The sequence below is a fragment of the Neolamprologus multifasciatus genome, chromosome 3 (assembly GCF_963576455.1).
Source record: "Neolamprologus multifasciatus chromosome 3, fNeoMul1.2, whole genome shotgun sequence".
Lineage (NCBI taxonomy): Eukaryota > Metazoa > Chordata > Actinopteri > Cichliformes > Cichlidae > Neolamprologus > Neolamprologus multifasciatus.
In genome coordinates this window covers 14,571,717-14,588,166 of record NC_140441.1, presented here as the reverse complement: position 1 = coordinate 14,588,166, position 16,450 = coordinate 14,571,717, and the positions used below count along the sequence as shown (strand labels likewise).

Here is a 16,450-nt window from a genome sequence, read left to right as displayed (position 1 = left end):
ATTCAACAGCCAGTCGGAGCTGCCATCACCAGTTCTGTTCTGCAGAACCTTTCCTTCATTGGCCCACTGAGAAAACTCCGAAGCTACTTCCTTTTGGCCTGGCTTTATAGGGATGCAAGTCTGTTCTCTGGATTTCCAGAACTGGAAGAGCTGCATGCTGGCACACCTGAGTAGGACACACAGGAAACACTGCTACCATGCCAGGAACACTAATAGCGCTGCATGAAAAGTGAAACATTCTGTGGGTATCTTGGCAATTTATACAAACATGAGTACCAGTGAATTTTGCCCTTGGACTGTAAGAAACTGTGTGCTCACACACGCGCGCGCACACACACACACGCACACCCACACACACTAAACAATCCTCAGTCCCACTCCACAGATTAAGCCCAGATGGGAACAATGAGATGAGTATGAGGGCTTTTGCAGTGTAACTGAAAACACTTGGTCTTGTTAACGCACTCCAAAAACTTGCTCTATCCATCCATCACTGGCCAGATGTTCTCTGAAGCTTTTTCCTTTACTCCTCAAGAGGGCCCAATCCCTCTCGAAATTAATTCACTTCCCATTCCACTTGCGTCCACAACAAAGGTACTCATGAAAGCTAATTGCATAGTTTGGGGTCTTTATGATCAAGCGATCGAGCTGAGGAGCGTGTTTCAGAGAACAAGCGATGTTGTTGTTGACGGACGCTCACTTGGGACCATTTGCACGTCGTGACCCCACTTAATCCTGCCATTAGGCCCCAAAGCTTCCCAATCCTGAGGACTTCAGCGCACTCTGCTCCCTGCATTAGGACTCTGAGAGGGACCATTTCCTTGAGTAAACATCAAAATCGGTTGCTTTTGTGGCTAATTTCCTTCTGAATTCCAGCTTAGCAATTAGAGGAAAGGCATGTGGTGAAGTGAGTGTGGCAGCCCCAACACTCTGAAGTCTGATTTATATCCATCAATTCTTACAAGCCATACTCCACATAAACTCACCAGTTCAATAGAGCTGTCACAGTAACAGGCTCTTTGTGTTTCTGTGTTTTATTTGCATCTTTATTTAGAAAGAAAAATCACTTCATTTTGTGTTTGAAGAAAGCAGATTTTTTTTAAGTGCTAATATTCCCTGTGAATGGGAGACTGATCCCAGCAACATCTATAACTTATAGATAGATAGATAGATAGATAGATAGATAGATAGATAGATAGATAGATAGATAGATAGATAGATAGATAGATAGATAAAACAGAACTGAGAATCCACAGAACTGTGTCAGCGTGTGCCCTGAGTTTGAAAAGTGACTACTAAGGAGTTCAAAGCGGAAAGACAAAGAGCCAAAACGAACAAAAATGAAAGCGTACAAGAAGGATTTGCTCTGCTCCATATCCCTGCCGGTTACAGGCACTAACATTCAGAGATGCCAGGGTGTCTTTTAAGGGCACAGCCTCATGCACGCACCGTCGTTTAATTCCCCATCCAGGAAAAGTGTTTCTGGAAGGTTCCACTTTTCTGCACAAATCAGGGGAAATGAGCGAAAGCAACAAGACCCTCCAAGAAATGCTCGAGGTATGTCATTATGTCACCCACAAAGGAAGGTCTATTCCATTTAGGGTTGGAGCCACAGGCCATTTGGCCCACACACACACAAATTGCACCCGCACAACTTTCAGCAGCCAAGCACACAAACACGGTCTCATTCCTTTGCCAAATTGTAATGCAGAAACTTTGACCCGCGAGCACACATGAAAAGAAAATGCCACTGCAAAACAGGGACCCTTGGAGGAGGCACTTGTTGACCTCTGGCCCCGCGAAGCAAGGCACTGTGTCACTGTGCGGTGTGTGTTAACAGATAGGTGTCCGGTGCAGACTTGCTCAGGCCTAGAGCAGATGGAAAGATTTGTCATCTGCTGACCACTTGAGCAAAATAATCTCTTGAGTCATTTCTCAGTCTGGTTCTGTGATGGAGACACAAAATAATCAAACCACCAACACTTGCAACACAGAAGTCAGTGTGAGCATCATCCAAGACATTTTTTGGGCGTTACCATCGGCAGGCCATCGAGCTGAAACCAATCGGCTGTAAGTAACATTCATTACAGAGTCATTCCTGTTTGACGTATGAGTTTGTGCTGATTCCAACACATTTGAATCAGTTAATATTAAACAGGGATAGTTTATCAGAAGATAAACCCTCTGTAGCCTCACAGTCAGGTCTGCAGACCTGCAAAGTCCCGAGCTCTCCTTCGTTGCTTGAAAATCACTGATTACAATGTGGACATACTCAGCAGGACTGTGTAGCAGCCAGGGTGCCTAAATCCCAAATCACCTTGAAGTGCTATTAGCACCTGTTGTGGTCATTTACACACCCTGACAGCCCCCCCCCCCCCCCACCCCCACCCCCTCTGTTTGGCCCTAAAAATCTGTCTGCACACCAAACAACTGCTTTGTGCACCACGTTAAAACTCCCTGCTGTGCAGAAAGAATCAGCTTTTACACAAACCTGCCTCACAAGACTGATGCATACATATAAAGGGACTGTATGAGTACATGTGCGGAATATGTTAGTAGTAATTATTGCACATTGATTTTTTTCCAAAACACCATCAGTCTTTTTCTTAATTTCTAACTTCCTGGTGGAGTGTATTTTATTATATTCTACACCCATCAATCAGCGGCCTCATTTCTTGCAAACAATAGCTGCTTTAGACAAACGGCATCACCAGATGATGAATAGTTTTGGATTCTGGTGAGGGGGCAAAGTACTGACAGGCATGGGCACCAGCTATGAGCCATGTATGAATCTGTACCTCAAAGCACTCTTGTAATAAATTTGAAACGACAGATCAATCATGTTTCTACATAGGCTGACTTTTCCTTTAGAAACAGAGGGCAGGCCAAACTGAAAGCAACAGGTGTCTCATTTCCTTCCCAATAAATTGACTTAAATGCGCTGTAACCGGAGCGGTGCACCTTCTCCCCTCACGTTAAATGACAGGATCCATAAGTTGTTCGCGTGAAGACGCCACCGCGGCTTACCTTCGCACAGACAGCGAGGAGAACCAGGCTAGTCGTCCACAAACAGCTCCCACTCATCACGGACGCAAACAAACTCTTAAGTAATTTCAAAGCGTTGACAGACGGCTCTGATCGCCCGCTCTATGTCCCAGCCTGCCCCAGTCACTCGGGGAGAAAGAGGTCCGCTCGTCTCTCCGCGCTGCGCTCCGGCTCCAGTTTCCAGGAGAGCGAGAGAGGAAAAAGGTAAAAGTCAGCCAAGAGCGGACGAAGACAGCATGACAGTCCACGGTCGCTTCCAGATATTTTGTTCCCCCGGCAAACACGTTGCTGCTAAATTTATGTTTGCATACCAGGCGTGCGTCAGGAAAAGGGTCTCACCCACCTTACATTCTTAAAGAAACACACTCCCGGGTCGTTACGCGCCGATGTGCAGCTCAGCGCAAGACGCGTGCAAAGCTGAAGTGATGCTTTTATGGCTGTGCGTTATGGCTGACTTTCACCGAATGGATGACTTGCATTAAATTATTTGTACTAAGCTGTTTCCCCCCTCACTGTTTACCTGTACTCAGAAGTGCTTGTATTGAAACTTAAACCAATGACTAAATAGATCATGCGCACAGTCATTCAACAGGCGACTCAACCTTCACGCTGAAAACTTTAACTCCAGCTTCTTTTCAACGATAATCCTAATTTCAAGGCCGTGTTCATATCCAGTCACGGGTTTTGGAAAGGTTGACCTCAGTTCAGGGACAACTTCAAACCCACAAAGACTTTTTAGACACATGGTTGCTTCATTGTAGCAGAGCACTAACAGCTCGTTTGTTACATGAGGGGTTGGAATGTTTGCTGCTTTTTAATTATTCAAAGAAATGAGTCACCCTGAAGGTAGAAGAGCACAACAGAGGTCCACTCCTCTTTCTTAAACCCCACAGATCCACAGGCTCAAGCTGGAACGTCTTGTGCGCCGGTTAGGGATTGTGCCTCCTTTATCACAGCTTTAGATTTAGTCACAAGTATGAAATGCATTAGTCTTTCAAGTTAGGCATCCCATGCTGCCAACCATGTGCCATTTAAGGTCAGGAAGAGTTTTATCTAAATCAGGCTCTGCTTAAGAACTGAGATCAACCAGATGGAATGAGACGTTCATGGCCCTGGCCTTTGCTGGCATATGATTGAAATCTGAGGTTGTTTCTGGTTTAGCCTGATGAGACCCATGTCATTGCTTTAATGAATCATTTAAAGTGGGTCATATTTTTTGTGGAATTTGATATTGGTCTGTTGTATCCTTGGACATGAACATCACATACTTTCTTAATGTGTGTCCAACCTGGGGTCGGATGTTAACCCAAACAGATAAAATTCAAGTTGGACCAGGCGAACAGCTAAATCACTGTGGAGGGCATTTTGACGTCATTTTAAATGTTTTTCTTTTAAATCTTTTTTCTTACTGACTCAGAAAAGAGCCGCAACGTGTTCCACTTCAACAAAGAAGGAATTTTGTTTTATAATTGATGGCTCGGGCTGGCAACTCCTCTTCCGTTTGATCCCGTACCTTCATTAAAATGAGAGACACTCTCGTCCTTTGAAGCCTAGCCCGCAGTGGTGAGGCATTAAGGCTCGCTTGTCGCTTTTGAAGATGTCCAGGACCACCGTAATAACAACGTTCCTAGAAAATGTCATCTGTCCTCAGCCGAGCTTTAAAGAAATGCCCCTAAAGGCAAAAAATAGCACAGGTATGTATGGTATGAGCTACCTGAATTGCTGCCTGACACGCAGGCTTAAATTCAGCTTAATCTCTATTAAAACACTGAGCACAAGAATGTAAATGTTTATATCCAAAGGAGAATGAGAGAAGGGGAGGGGGGAGGTCTTTACCTGAAGACTGTGGTGAGAGTTGAAATCATTTCCTTCTCCACCTCGGGTTAAATGATCATCCTTAATAGCTGCTTGAAACTGTAATCCTACCTGCTCATGTCTTACAAAGAGGAAAGACTCCAGGGCGTCCCGATGAACTCTGACCACCCCTCCTGGTACCCGAAGAGCAGCGCAGACACCCCACAAAGTCAGACCAAGTGGCAGATAATGCTCGGAGACATGAATAGTTTACATTCACTGTGACTGGCGGTGCATGGCTAAGCTGCGTCCTCATGTTACTCTCATTGATGGACACATTCACTGGGATCCCTTGCTCAAAGCTCCCATCAGCAGAGTTGCAAAATCACTGCCTTGGGGCGCAAATGTATTTTTAGAGGCTGTACATGCTTCAAAAAGGCATCTGTAAGTTGTTTGCTCAACAGATCTTACAGGACTTCTCTGTGTGGGAAGACAAATAAGAGGCCGAAGCAGCAGCTAATCACAGTCATTTAGCTGGGATCTTTTGTTTGAATGCAACGATGTCCTGAATGCTCAGTGACACTTTTTTTTCTTGCTTCTGGGCGTTTTTAGAAGCGCGTATTACGCCCCATGAACACGCAGCAGAAAAAGGGGCCGCAGTATGTACAGTACATGTATGTGTGGGGTTTTCCTGGCTAAACACACTCAGAGAAGGTCAGCACTCAGCATATGACTAACCCGGTTGTCTCACTTTAGCTGACTCCAACCTTTAGGTCAGTGATATTTGGCCGGAGAGTCAAAGAGCTGCGTTTCACATGTGTTCAAAGAGAGGGGAGGGAATTTGCCAGATACCACGGAAAGAATATGCCCTTCACAGGACACCAGATTTTGCGTTAAAGAGGTAGAAGCAGATTTTTAAAGCTTTTTATTTTTCCACCAAAGCATTCATGTTTTGGAAGTATAGTGTATGTTTTACTGATCTTCAACGAGGGGGATTAGACAAGACAGCCGACACCTTTTTGCTATTTACAGGAGGCATCATATAGTAAATTTAGCGGCTTTAGGCTGGTAGCAAGGCTGTCTCCTAAAGTGGTAAAACCTTTTTTAAGTAGCCTGTGACTATGATTATTACTTACTAGACAAGATAAGAGCAGAATCCACCTAAAAACTTCACAAAATGCCAAACTTCTGCATCACAGAGCACATAAACTCATGTTTTGTGGCTCCTGGTTTCCAAACCCCCCTCTGCACGCAGTTTAACGCCACTTGGTTGTCTCATCAATCCTGATTGCCTTTATGGCTCCGTGGAATTTGGCACGCTATCGGTCCGCGTGTGTTTGTACGTGTGTGTGCTCATGCTTGAGACTCCAAAGGAAACGAAAGCCGTTGCCACTGCTGGGCCTCAGCGTCCCGGGAATGCCGGGCCCGCTAAGGGTAAAGTAACCTGTCTGTCTGTCCGTCTGTCTGTCAGGAAAGATCTGTTTCAGACTGCAGGCGTTGACTTCCATCGGGCATGTTGTGTCCACTGCATGCTGTCTGAGGGCATCATGCCACAAACAACCAGTCAGAAATGTTGACAGTGGGCAAAACCCTCTTTGCGCTGCAGCCAGTGATCAGTCAGCCTAGAAACTGAGGGTGTTGTTGTTGTTGTTGTTTTTCTCTCTCTTTCTTTCTCTTTAAGGAAGTATCTAACTACATACAAATCTTGGCTTATGGCCGAAGCTAAATACGATGCTTGATGAATAGTCAAAAAATTTGCTTGAACAGCTTAGTGATGAATATCATTGGCTGGCGTACAATAAGATAAGGGCACCATACCGCATACATCCAGAATATCCAGTTTTCTGATGAAAGCAGTAACCTGTGATACAGTATCTGATATGTCCTCATCAGATTTTCCATGGATATTACAGCTCAGCAAACACAATCAAGCAGCTATTAGAAAAGAGACAAGGCAGCAGAAAATGACATTTCTGGTGTAGATGAGTCTATTGTTACAGTAAATCTGCTACAGCCCCGATGCTGGCAGGAGATATGAATTGTGTTATTTAGGGTTAATAGGATGAAATATCTATGGGGAATGGGAAAATAAGTGGAAAAGCACATTTTCACCTTCTCTTTTGTCTTTGTGATAATTTGCCTCGTTTTAGCGCTCTAAAACCCAGGCACTGATTTTACTCGTGCTGCTTTCAGAAAGCCTCTGCCTGGTAACAGATTTCTCTGTTCATCTATCCATTTTACACCCATGGATCTGTTGTTTAAAACACTTATTTAAGTCTTGGTTGTTGGGTGTTATCCTTGCTATTGTTGGGTTAGACACAGGGCACATACTTTTATATATATATGAACAGTGCAAGAATAGCACTAACAATTTCATCATACCCATATCATTTTAATTTGTAATTATAAACCATGCTTTGCAGTTTTTCACCTTTAAAAAAAAAGTTAAACAATCAAAGTTTAAAAACATTCATCACTGAATAAAATGGGGTAAAACTACGACTTCCAGTTAGTATACATGGCATGAATATGGTTATAAAAGTACCTGTAAACACTAGAACGTCCTCAAAGTTGGAGCTACGGGCTACATTAGTAACTTTACATCATGAAATATACAAAAGTTCAGAACAAACAGAGGAACTGAAAAATCACATTGGGAGCTTTCAGAGACCTGGATACAGTGAGATCGGTGAGCAGCCAAAACGCAGTTGAAACACAGTTGCAGCAGTAATTACGTTGTGTAGACAGCCAGTCTACCTCTTATCAGCGCTGCAGTAACTATCCTCTGCCATGGCCACTGCAGTGCACTACTCCACCATATTAGCTTTGAAAAGCAGACGGGGCTGTGCCTTTCGACTTGGCACATGAGATATCAATGGGAATTAGAGTTTGTGTGACACTGCGCTACGTCATCCTCTGTGCACAGAGTCCAAGCCAAGAAACCTTCCTTTGCATTCAGCACAAAAGTGCCAGCTTAAACTTTATTGAAGGTGAAAAGAATACTGACAAATATGAAGACTTTTGATGGTAACATGGATACCTCAAATATAAAGAAACACTGGCTGGCAAGGTGACTCCAATAATCCCCCAGAATAGCAGAATATTCTAGCATGGCAACGACACCCTGCCAAAATCAGAGAGAGCTTCTGAAGACAAAAAAATCTTGAAAACTATGAATTTGGTCAGTTACGTTGTCTGACGTGAATCCAATAAGACACCTATGTAAACACAAAGTAAATATAAGGCCTCCAGAACATAAAGGATGGCAGAACATGCCTCCAGAAATGCGTGCACTATCAAGATCCTCAGTGATGAGGAGGATGGAGTCTGTCATTATAAACACGGGGGACATATCAAGTACAGAAAAAAAGAAAGATTAGATCTCAGAGATGAAATGTATACTGACCTTGTTGTTGGGCCGTCTTACTGCTGTGGAGCGCCACCAAGAGAAACCAAACCCCTCCATTCAGCTTGGAGATAACATTTAAGGAATTTACTTTAATGTATGCACAAAAGCAAATTACATCAAAAGTCTGTTTCCTTCTAGGATTAACTTATAACCTTACCCATACAGGTTAAAGCCTTTTGAATAAGTCTCTAATCTGCTCTAATACCAATCAAAGCACATTGTTCCGTTTGTGCAGCATTAAAAGACTTTCATCTATAGAGCAAAGAACAAATTGTACTGCATCTCTAATACGCGCTTGGCAAATTTGCCTAAAAGGGAAACGTGGGGGTCTCACCGGGAGACTCTCTTTAACTTTGGAAAGTGATATGTCTTAAAGTATTAATACTGTACTACCAAAATGTTGCAGCGATACAGCGGGGATTCAGGCAGCTATACTAGCCCGATTCAAAGAGATGTTGCAACATCAAGCGTGGGCTGAGGAAGGCTGAATCAGAGCAGCTTTGAGAACGAGCCTTAGAGCTTTAAATGTTTGGCTTTAACCTTTGGATGATTTTTTTTTTTATATCTATCTGGGTTTAGCTACTGACTCATTAAAATCAGTTAAAAATGAATGGTGTTCACTTATACGTGATAGCCGGGTGAAAAAATCGAACTCACTAAATATAGTTTTGCAGCAATTTCTAGAAACACATGAAAGAAATGAACACTGAGGCTCCATCTTTGACCGCATATAAAGAGACCTCATTTTGCTTTTGTTTCCTTGTTTAATAAACTTTTACGGCTTCCCCTTATTAAAGTATGAATCATCTTAGTTAGATGCACTTACTAATTAGTCAGGTGTTTTGCACTGCTTTCAGGGCATGCCAGTAAACATATGTGCTTGATATTGTGTCAGAACATCAACATTCACATGACTCATCTCTTTTATTTCCTGGAATACGTATATATATATATTTTTTAAAAGGAGTTATGAATGGCAAACACTGATGCTCGTGCAACACTTCAGCACTGCAGGCCAAGGACCTCACAGTGTCCTGTGCTGCTCAGCACAGCCCTGGCTACCCACAGAGACCACCTGAACAGAGGGCTGGTTGGGTGCATGCCTTCTGCTGACGACGTATGTGTGAGAGAGGAAAAGAAAGGCAGAGAAGGAGAGGCGGATGACAGACAGCTTGGCCCGGCTGTCAGCTGCCACTCGGTTCCCATTATGACTCCTCTCGTGTCCAAACCTCGTTCTCTCTGGTTTCTTCAGCTTTCTGCACGCCTCAGGTACTGCTTTGGAGGCCAGCTGACAGAGAGACTGCAAAGGAAAAGCCTGGAGAGAAAGCAGAAATGAAGCAAGGGCCCATTTCCCACGTTGTTCTTGGCTCCCGTCTGCCTCCGAAGACTTAAGAGAACACTTCCAAAACAAAGAGATTGTCTGTGTAGGTGCCCAAATAGCCAGCCCACGCATGTATGCACACTTGCACACAGACAGAGACGTACTCACTCTCTGGGACGTAAAAAAATGTTTTTCTAATTCCTTCTAAGTGCCTATTTAAGCAGCTGTTTTCTGTAAACACTGGCCCGGACGGCACAGCGAGGACATTGGGTTTTAGATCATTCTCAATTATATTATAATTACGAGGACTCGCCGTGGTTGTCAGCTACGGCACCCAGAAAATATAGCTGTGAATCGCTCCCCCTTTGCCAGCACAAACAGCCGGCCTGCTAATCCCAGCACGGCTCTGTGAAAATGCTCTGTGATGGGATACTGTTGAAACATGGTGGGGTCATGTGGGACCGTGTTGGAGCCACACGAGGGACAAGCCTCATTGTCTGACCTGCCATCTGACCCATTCAAAGTATGTGCTCATTGACCAGCTCTGCAATTATATCTGCGCCTCACAGGTCAACAACCACAGCAATAGTCTCCCAACTATGAAATGTGAGACCTCTTTTCCCCCTCTTCTGTCTGAGAAAATCATTACTGAAAATCATCATTAAGGTGGGAGAAGTGGGGGTCCGGGTGGGGCCCTGCCTGAATGCAGAGGTTATAAAGTTCAAAAACCAGGCTGCAAATATTGACCTTTTCTCACATTTTACTTTAACTGTGTAGTTTTGGCCACACAATGGGAAATGTAGAGGGTTTGCTTAGATGTCCTATCTAATGAGGCAGAGTCATTATTTGAGGATCACATCTGACAGGTGCGCAGAGCCCTGCTTAATAAGAAACTTGCCCAGAATGTTGCAGTAAATCAGCAGTCGCTGCCCTGCTAAACGCATACTGTCCGTGCAGATCCGCTGCTTATTAAAGGCTGAAGTAATGGTTATTTCAAGAGGGCAGGCATCATTTTGTTAAAATGTCATTTATTTCTGCGTGCGGGACCTCTCCGGCTCCGCGGCTGGTTTGAAGCTGGAAAGCAGATCCAAATTTAGCAGCAGGGCTACAAAAGTTTATGTAGCTATTTCTGCCCCAGATGGAGAGGTTCTCCTGTAAATTCACTCAGCAAGAGTAAGGACAATATTTAGTTCACCTCTACTTGATCGAGATGACGACAGCTCTGTTCGGGGAATGTCTTTTGTGTATGTGTGTGAGTGTGTTTGCCTGTAACAATAAGTATTAGGTTGCCATTTTTGCACATTTAAGAGAAGACTGTAATTCTAAACAGAGCAAAAGTGGTATGCTTTAACCTGACTCAACACAAGCAGCAATAAAAGATAATGGGTGCCTTTTAGCAAACAGCTGCATGACTGAGGTATAATGTCCGAAAATAGACTAGAAGTGACCTAAACACATGTAGAAATTGCTATTCTTTATTTTAAAAAAAAACATTAGCCTAAAGCTGCTAATCATTTTATATGGAAAGAGGACAGTGGTGACAACCTACCTATGATTGTGGAATAAAACATACTGATTGGTTTGCTGTCCTTTTCTTCTGCTGCCTTTTCAGCACCAAACAGCAGATGATAGCATTTAGCAGCTAACAGATTGGGGGGCCCTCAAAAAGAATAGAAATCAACACAGAGTAGGCTGAATATTGAATATAATTAATTTAAAAATATATATAATTGGGGTTATTTATGTCATTTCATCCTTGAAATAAAACTCTTAAAAATGTTCATGTTGGTTAGCATCTGTTGGAAATTGAAGGTTGAGGGATAATCTGCTGTATTTTCAAGCAGTTTCTGCTGCCCCCATGTGGCCAAACAGGAAGCCAGCAGCCTATAACTACATAATCAAGGCCTTTGTTCTAATATGAAATGTTTTTCACCGGTGATTTCCTGAACTCTATCATTTTTTCCCTTTTACTTTATTAAAGTATTTTTAATGAAACAAAATTATGTCCTAGACTAAAAAAAAAGATTATATCCCCTAAATACCAGATTCCATTAAATTCTATATTTTACATTGTTATTATGTTACAAAACATGTGATTAAATTATTTAAAGTCAGCATTTTAGGTCTAAATATTTTTGAGTGCACAGGAAATAATGATTAATATCAAATTCCAAAGTGTACCTGGGGAGTAAAAAAGAGCACAGTCACTATAGGAGCAAAACATGCATTAAAAACAAGGTGTTTACGGGTCAGTCTGGGGAACTCAGTCATTTGAAATTCAAAGCTTGCAATATGTATTTAAAGAACCCACAGTGCACTGTCTGATTGACAGCAGCAGACACCTATTGGCTGGCACTGTCTGGCAGAAGGTGTATTTAAATTGGCTGCTGTGCTCGAGTGTAGAGTGAACCAAAGCATACCACTACACCAAAGACATGTCACTTCCTTTCTCCTTTGCTTTAAAGCACCATCTCTGCCTCTTTCCCTTGTGATCTAAAGAGCATTAAAGTTCACCCACTCTCCCTCTTTTCTTCCTGTCTGTACTCTTTCTTCACGCAGCGCCTCTAGCTGTGTGTGATCTGGAGGTGTGACACTTTCCCAGTAGCCCACAGGTATCTGTTACCCAGCCAGGAGTCTTGGCATGCTGCCCGCAGCCCTACCTGTCTCTGAGGGCACAATAGAGGGATCCCATGTGAGGATCTCCAGTCTCCTCCTGCCAGACTCTGTCCCCTCACTGCCACAATTGATTGTTCTTTTCATGTCAGCTGAGAGAAGCAGCAGACTCGGCTCATTACCAGCTCTTCCCTCTCAAGCTATCAACATGTCTGTTGAATACCTGGGGTTTCAAATGGCTAATATGTATTCATCTAATTGTACTTCCTGATAAGCAGAAGAAGATGGATGGATGGATGTATGGATGGATGTATGGATGAATGAATGAATGAATGAATGAATGAATGAATGGATGGATGGATGGATGGATGGATGGATGAATGGATGGATGGATGGATGGATGGATGGATGGATGGATGAATGAATGAATGAATGGATGGATGGATGGATGGATGGATGGATGGATGGATGAATGAATGGATGGATGGATGGATGGATGGATGAATGAATGAATGGATGGATGGATGGATGGATGGATGAATGAATGAATGAATGAATGAATGAATGAATGAATGGATGGATGGATGGATGGATGGATGGATGGATGGTCCATCCATCCATTCATCCAAAATATGAGTACAGAATTCTGGTGCTTATGGTGCCAAATCACAGCAGGTCCATCACTGTTTTGGCCAGGAATTGGGGGGCGGGGTTCTCCCAAACCAAAAAAGGGACTTTAGCCCACAGAAATTATGTGTAATATATGTATAAAACTAAATAAAGTACAGCAAACTAAACATTGAAACAATTTGGGGAAAGGCAAGAAACAGAAGCACCACAGTGTTTAGTTTGAGTGTTAATTTTGCCTACATTGGTGCCATCTGGTGGACTTAACCTGTAAGTACCATCAAGTGTGAGATACTAGAGTTGTGTCAGGAATGGGGATAAATCACATGGTAATTTGGGGATTTTAATTATATTATTTTCCATGTTGGAATGATACATATGCATACATGTTAAATTACTTATAAAATACAAGATCTGAGTACAAAAGTTATTTTGGATTTTCTCTAATCCACACAGTATACATGCAGGGTGATAAATACACCTCAACAAGTTGCATCTCACCCAGATATTTGGTAGCAATCGACAAGTTTCTAGAAAAATTATAGCTGGATTCTTGGCAGAATTGGTAGAGTTCATTTAAATTGATTGTTTTACTGGCTCAGACCCGGCTTTTAAACGTAGTCCACAAATTTTAAATAGGATTGAGCTTTGGGCTGTGGGAAGACTGTTCCCAAAGCTAGATGTGAGTTTTCTTTACCCACCCCAAAAGCAGTTTTTATGTATGCTTGGGATTATTGTCTTGCCACTTAGTTGTGTCCAAGTTTCACCATCTAGCTGCTCTTTTTCTTATCCATGAAGAACAGCAGAGAAGCTGTTACCAGATCAAAGGCAAAAAGCAGGCACATGGCCACAAACATTCACTTCCTGTTACTATTTACTAGGAGCAGTTTGCTCCTCGAGTTTCAGCGTCACTTCATTCACACTCTCTTTCCATCTTCCTTGAACATTTCATCAACATTTCCAACATGAGGCGCTTCTGTTGTGAAATCCTGTCTGTACTGAGAGTGGACAGTTTCCCCTTCAAGCCTGCAAGAGAGTCAGGGGATTTTTTTAAAGGGGTAAAGTTAGGACATTGAACCAGAATAACCCTGCATTCTGAATTACACAAGCTGGCAGTAATGTGTGAACATCCTGCTCAGCTGAACTGGGATTTTAAAGACTTATTATTTCAGATAAAGCATTCTTTTTTCTGCTTTAAAGAGTGTATGTATGGTACAGGCAGCTTAAAGTAATCATAATGTAAACTATATATAAACAAGTATCCTCACAAAAGAGCATGACTCCTAATACTCAAGATGACTTTCAAAATAAAATTACTCCATAAGAAACTGAAAATCATTTTTATAATAGATATGGGAAATATGATTATTATACTACAGTAGCAGAAACAAATTGTGTACAAAATATTAAGTGCATTGTTTTTTTGTGTAATACATTTTATTTTAAATAAACAGAGTGGTACACTCCATGAGTAAACTGTAAATGAACTAAGTGTACTTTTTAAAAAGTGTAGATTTGGGGTTTTCTTAAAAAATAAATCATCCAACAAACATAATACAACTTCAAACAGTGTCCTGGTGCTGGTGATGAACCAGCATTTAATTCATTTGGATACAGCATTAACCCTTTGAACCCTAATGCACCTTTACATGCTATGACATCACAGTGAGCCAAAGATTACACCTCCGCAAACCTTAAGTATAGATTTCATCATGTCACGCTGATTATTCTTGGTTGTACTTTGAGTGCCATAAAATTGGGCAATCACCTGAACATGACGTGTTCAATTAAAAATGATCTGATCAATGTCCAGTGCAACGTGGTATCTGAATGTAGGTGGGAGTGTGCAACTAAAGTGTGCAACTAAACCCAACATGTGACACATTTTCAATAGATTGTCAGTTATTCAGTTTTTCTTATATAGTTATTCTGTAAAGCTTTGATCTTATTGTCCTTTATGCAGAATCTTGCTGTTTCCTGTAGCCAACATTTATTTGATCATATGGGTCCATTTAAAATGCATGAAGGCTGATAAATAGGCCCTATGGGTCCATCTGCTGAATCCAGGGTCCCAGTGTATTAACCAGCTGAGGAATCTGAGCTAAGCCCATGTTTCCTCATCTGGCCTCCAAATGTGTTGCATCCAACAAAACTGCATTAACACTCAATTCACATTTTAATAACACGTACCAAAATAGAAATAAGCATTGACACTGGCAAGCAGATCCGAACCAGAGCCACACATCTGGCTCCGATGAGCGACTGGCAAACGCAGGCCTGTTTATCTGCTGGTACACCACTGACGTACGGCGCTGTTCAAGCCTTTACAACAGTCAGAAATCAATTAAGAGAGGTTATGTGTGGGTCAAATGTCTTGCAGTCATTTTTAAGAAATCCCCTAATCTTTCTAAGACGTTGCATGAGAGCAAATACACAGCTGGCCTCCCTGCATTGTGAGAAAATACTTTGACGGTGAATTAAAAAGGCCCTGGAGTGACTTTTTTTTTAAACTTCAACTCAATCTTCATTTTAACAATCACTGGGTAATAAAGACTGTGAAACTGTGAAATGACTTTTTGGGGGGTTTATGTAGCATCACACTAACAAACAGCTGATGAACATTAGGAACACTAGTTTTTCCCATGTGGTGACAAAAACCAGTCTGCTGTGAAAATGGCCTCAGTTTTTAATACATAACTCAAATGTGCATTGTGTGGTTTGTATATACACTCTAACTCCACAAACTGAAATCCTGTTTGTCCCTTCAGGCTTCTGCCAGTAGTTACTGTCCCCACACTGAATGATAAGATAATGTTTTGCTTTCAACAACAAAATACAAACATTTATTTACTGCATGAAACATAATGATATTTAGGTGTGTGTGTATGGACTCATTTGGCCATATTTCATCATGTATTGCCAATTATTTTCCTTTAATCTCAGTGCATTGGTGAACTGTTGCAGGTCCCATGTAGATGATGTGGGTTTGAGCTAATCAAGCCGGCTCACATAGATCCCGAAAAACGTGCCAAGTCTCAGCCTGCGCAAGACTGATTTACTGCACTCAGACCCCAAAGGGTCTCCAAAAGCCAACAGCTACAATATTTTTCATCAGGTTGGCTTTGTGATAATTGGAAATGATTAATTAAATAGACGTTTGCTGGGAAGCGTAACCGCTAAAGCAAAATATCATGTAATATAATAGGGAATCGTAGACGGGCCAAATAATATTTTTAAAATGACAGTTTTACCTGTAATGTTGCAGTTGGTATTATATTTAAAGGATTCACAGGACCAAAACAAACAGTTTGGATTTTTTTTTAAATTACCACAAACTACCAGGAACAACAGCCTTCTGGACCCCTGACTGTTATGATGATTTATACAAAATATGATTAAAAAGGCAGTACGTTGTCATTTGTGTATTGTACTTGGAGACTGTAGGGGAAAAGGTGAAGAGGCTTTGATGTATTTCCTTTTCCTAGGACCCATGGTAAAGAAGTGCAGCCATATTCAGTGTTGACTACTCACACTTTGGAGCCACTGTTTCTGCTGTTGTATTAAAAAATATGTGCATTTTAAAAAGTGTCGTCACTGAACTTGAATGGCTGCTGAAACGAGATGAAACCATGGGCTGAACT

General features: G+C 42.0%; 2 protein-coding genes across 3 annotated transcripts in view; both read right to left on the bottom strand.

The window, feature by feature from the left end:
* Window positions 1-3,882, bottom strand: part of LOC146521751 (ADAMTS-like protein 1) — a 108,260-nt gene extending 104,378 nt beyond the window's left edge. Inside the window, exon 1 of the mRNA XM_085144422.1 lies at window positions 3,028-3,882. Within this exon, the coding sequence (XP_085000548.1) occupies window positions 3,028-3,084 (57 nt within the window). The 5' untranslated portion in view covers window positions 3,085-3,882. The remainder of the gene's footprint in view (window positions 1-3,027) is intronic.
* Window positions 1-16,450, bottom strand: part of cdca9 (cell division cycle associated 9) — a 45,403-nt gene that overhangs the window by 22,540 nt on the left and 6,413 nt on the right. The gene's annotated exons all lie outside the window — the stretch shown is intronic.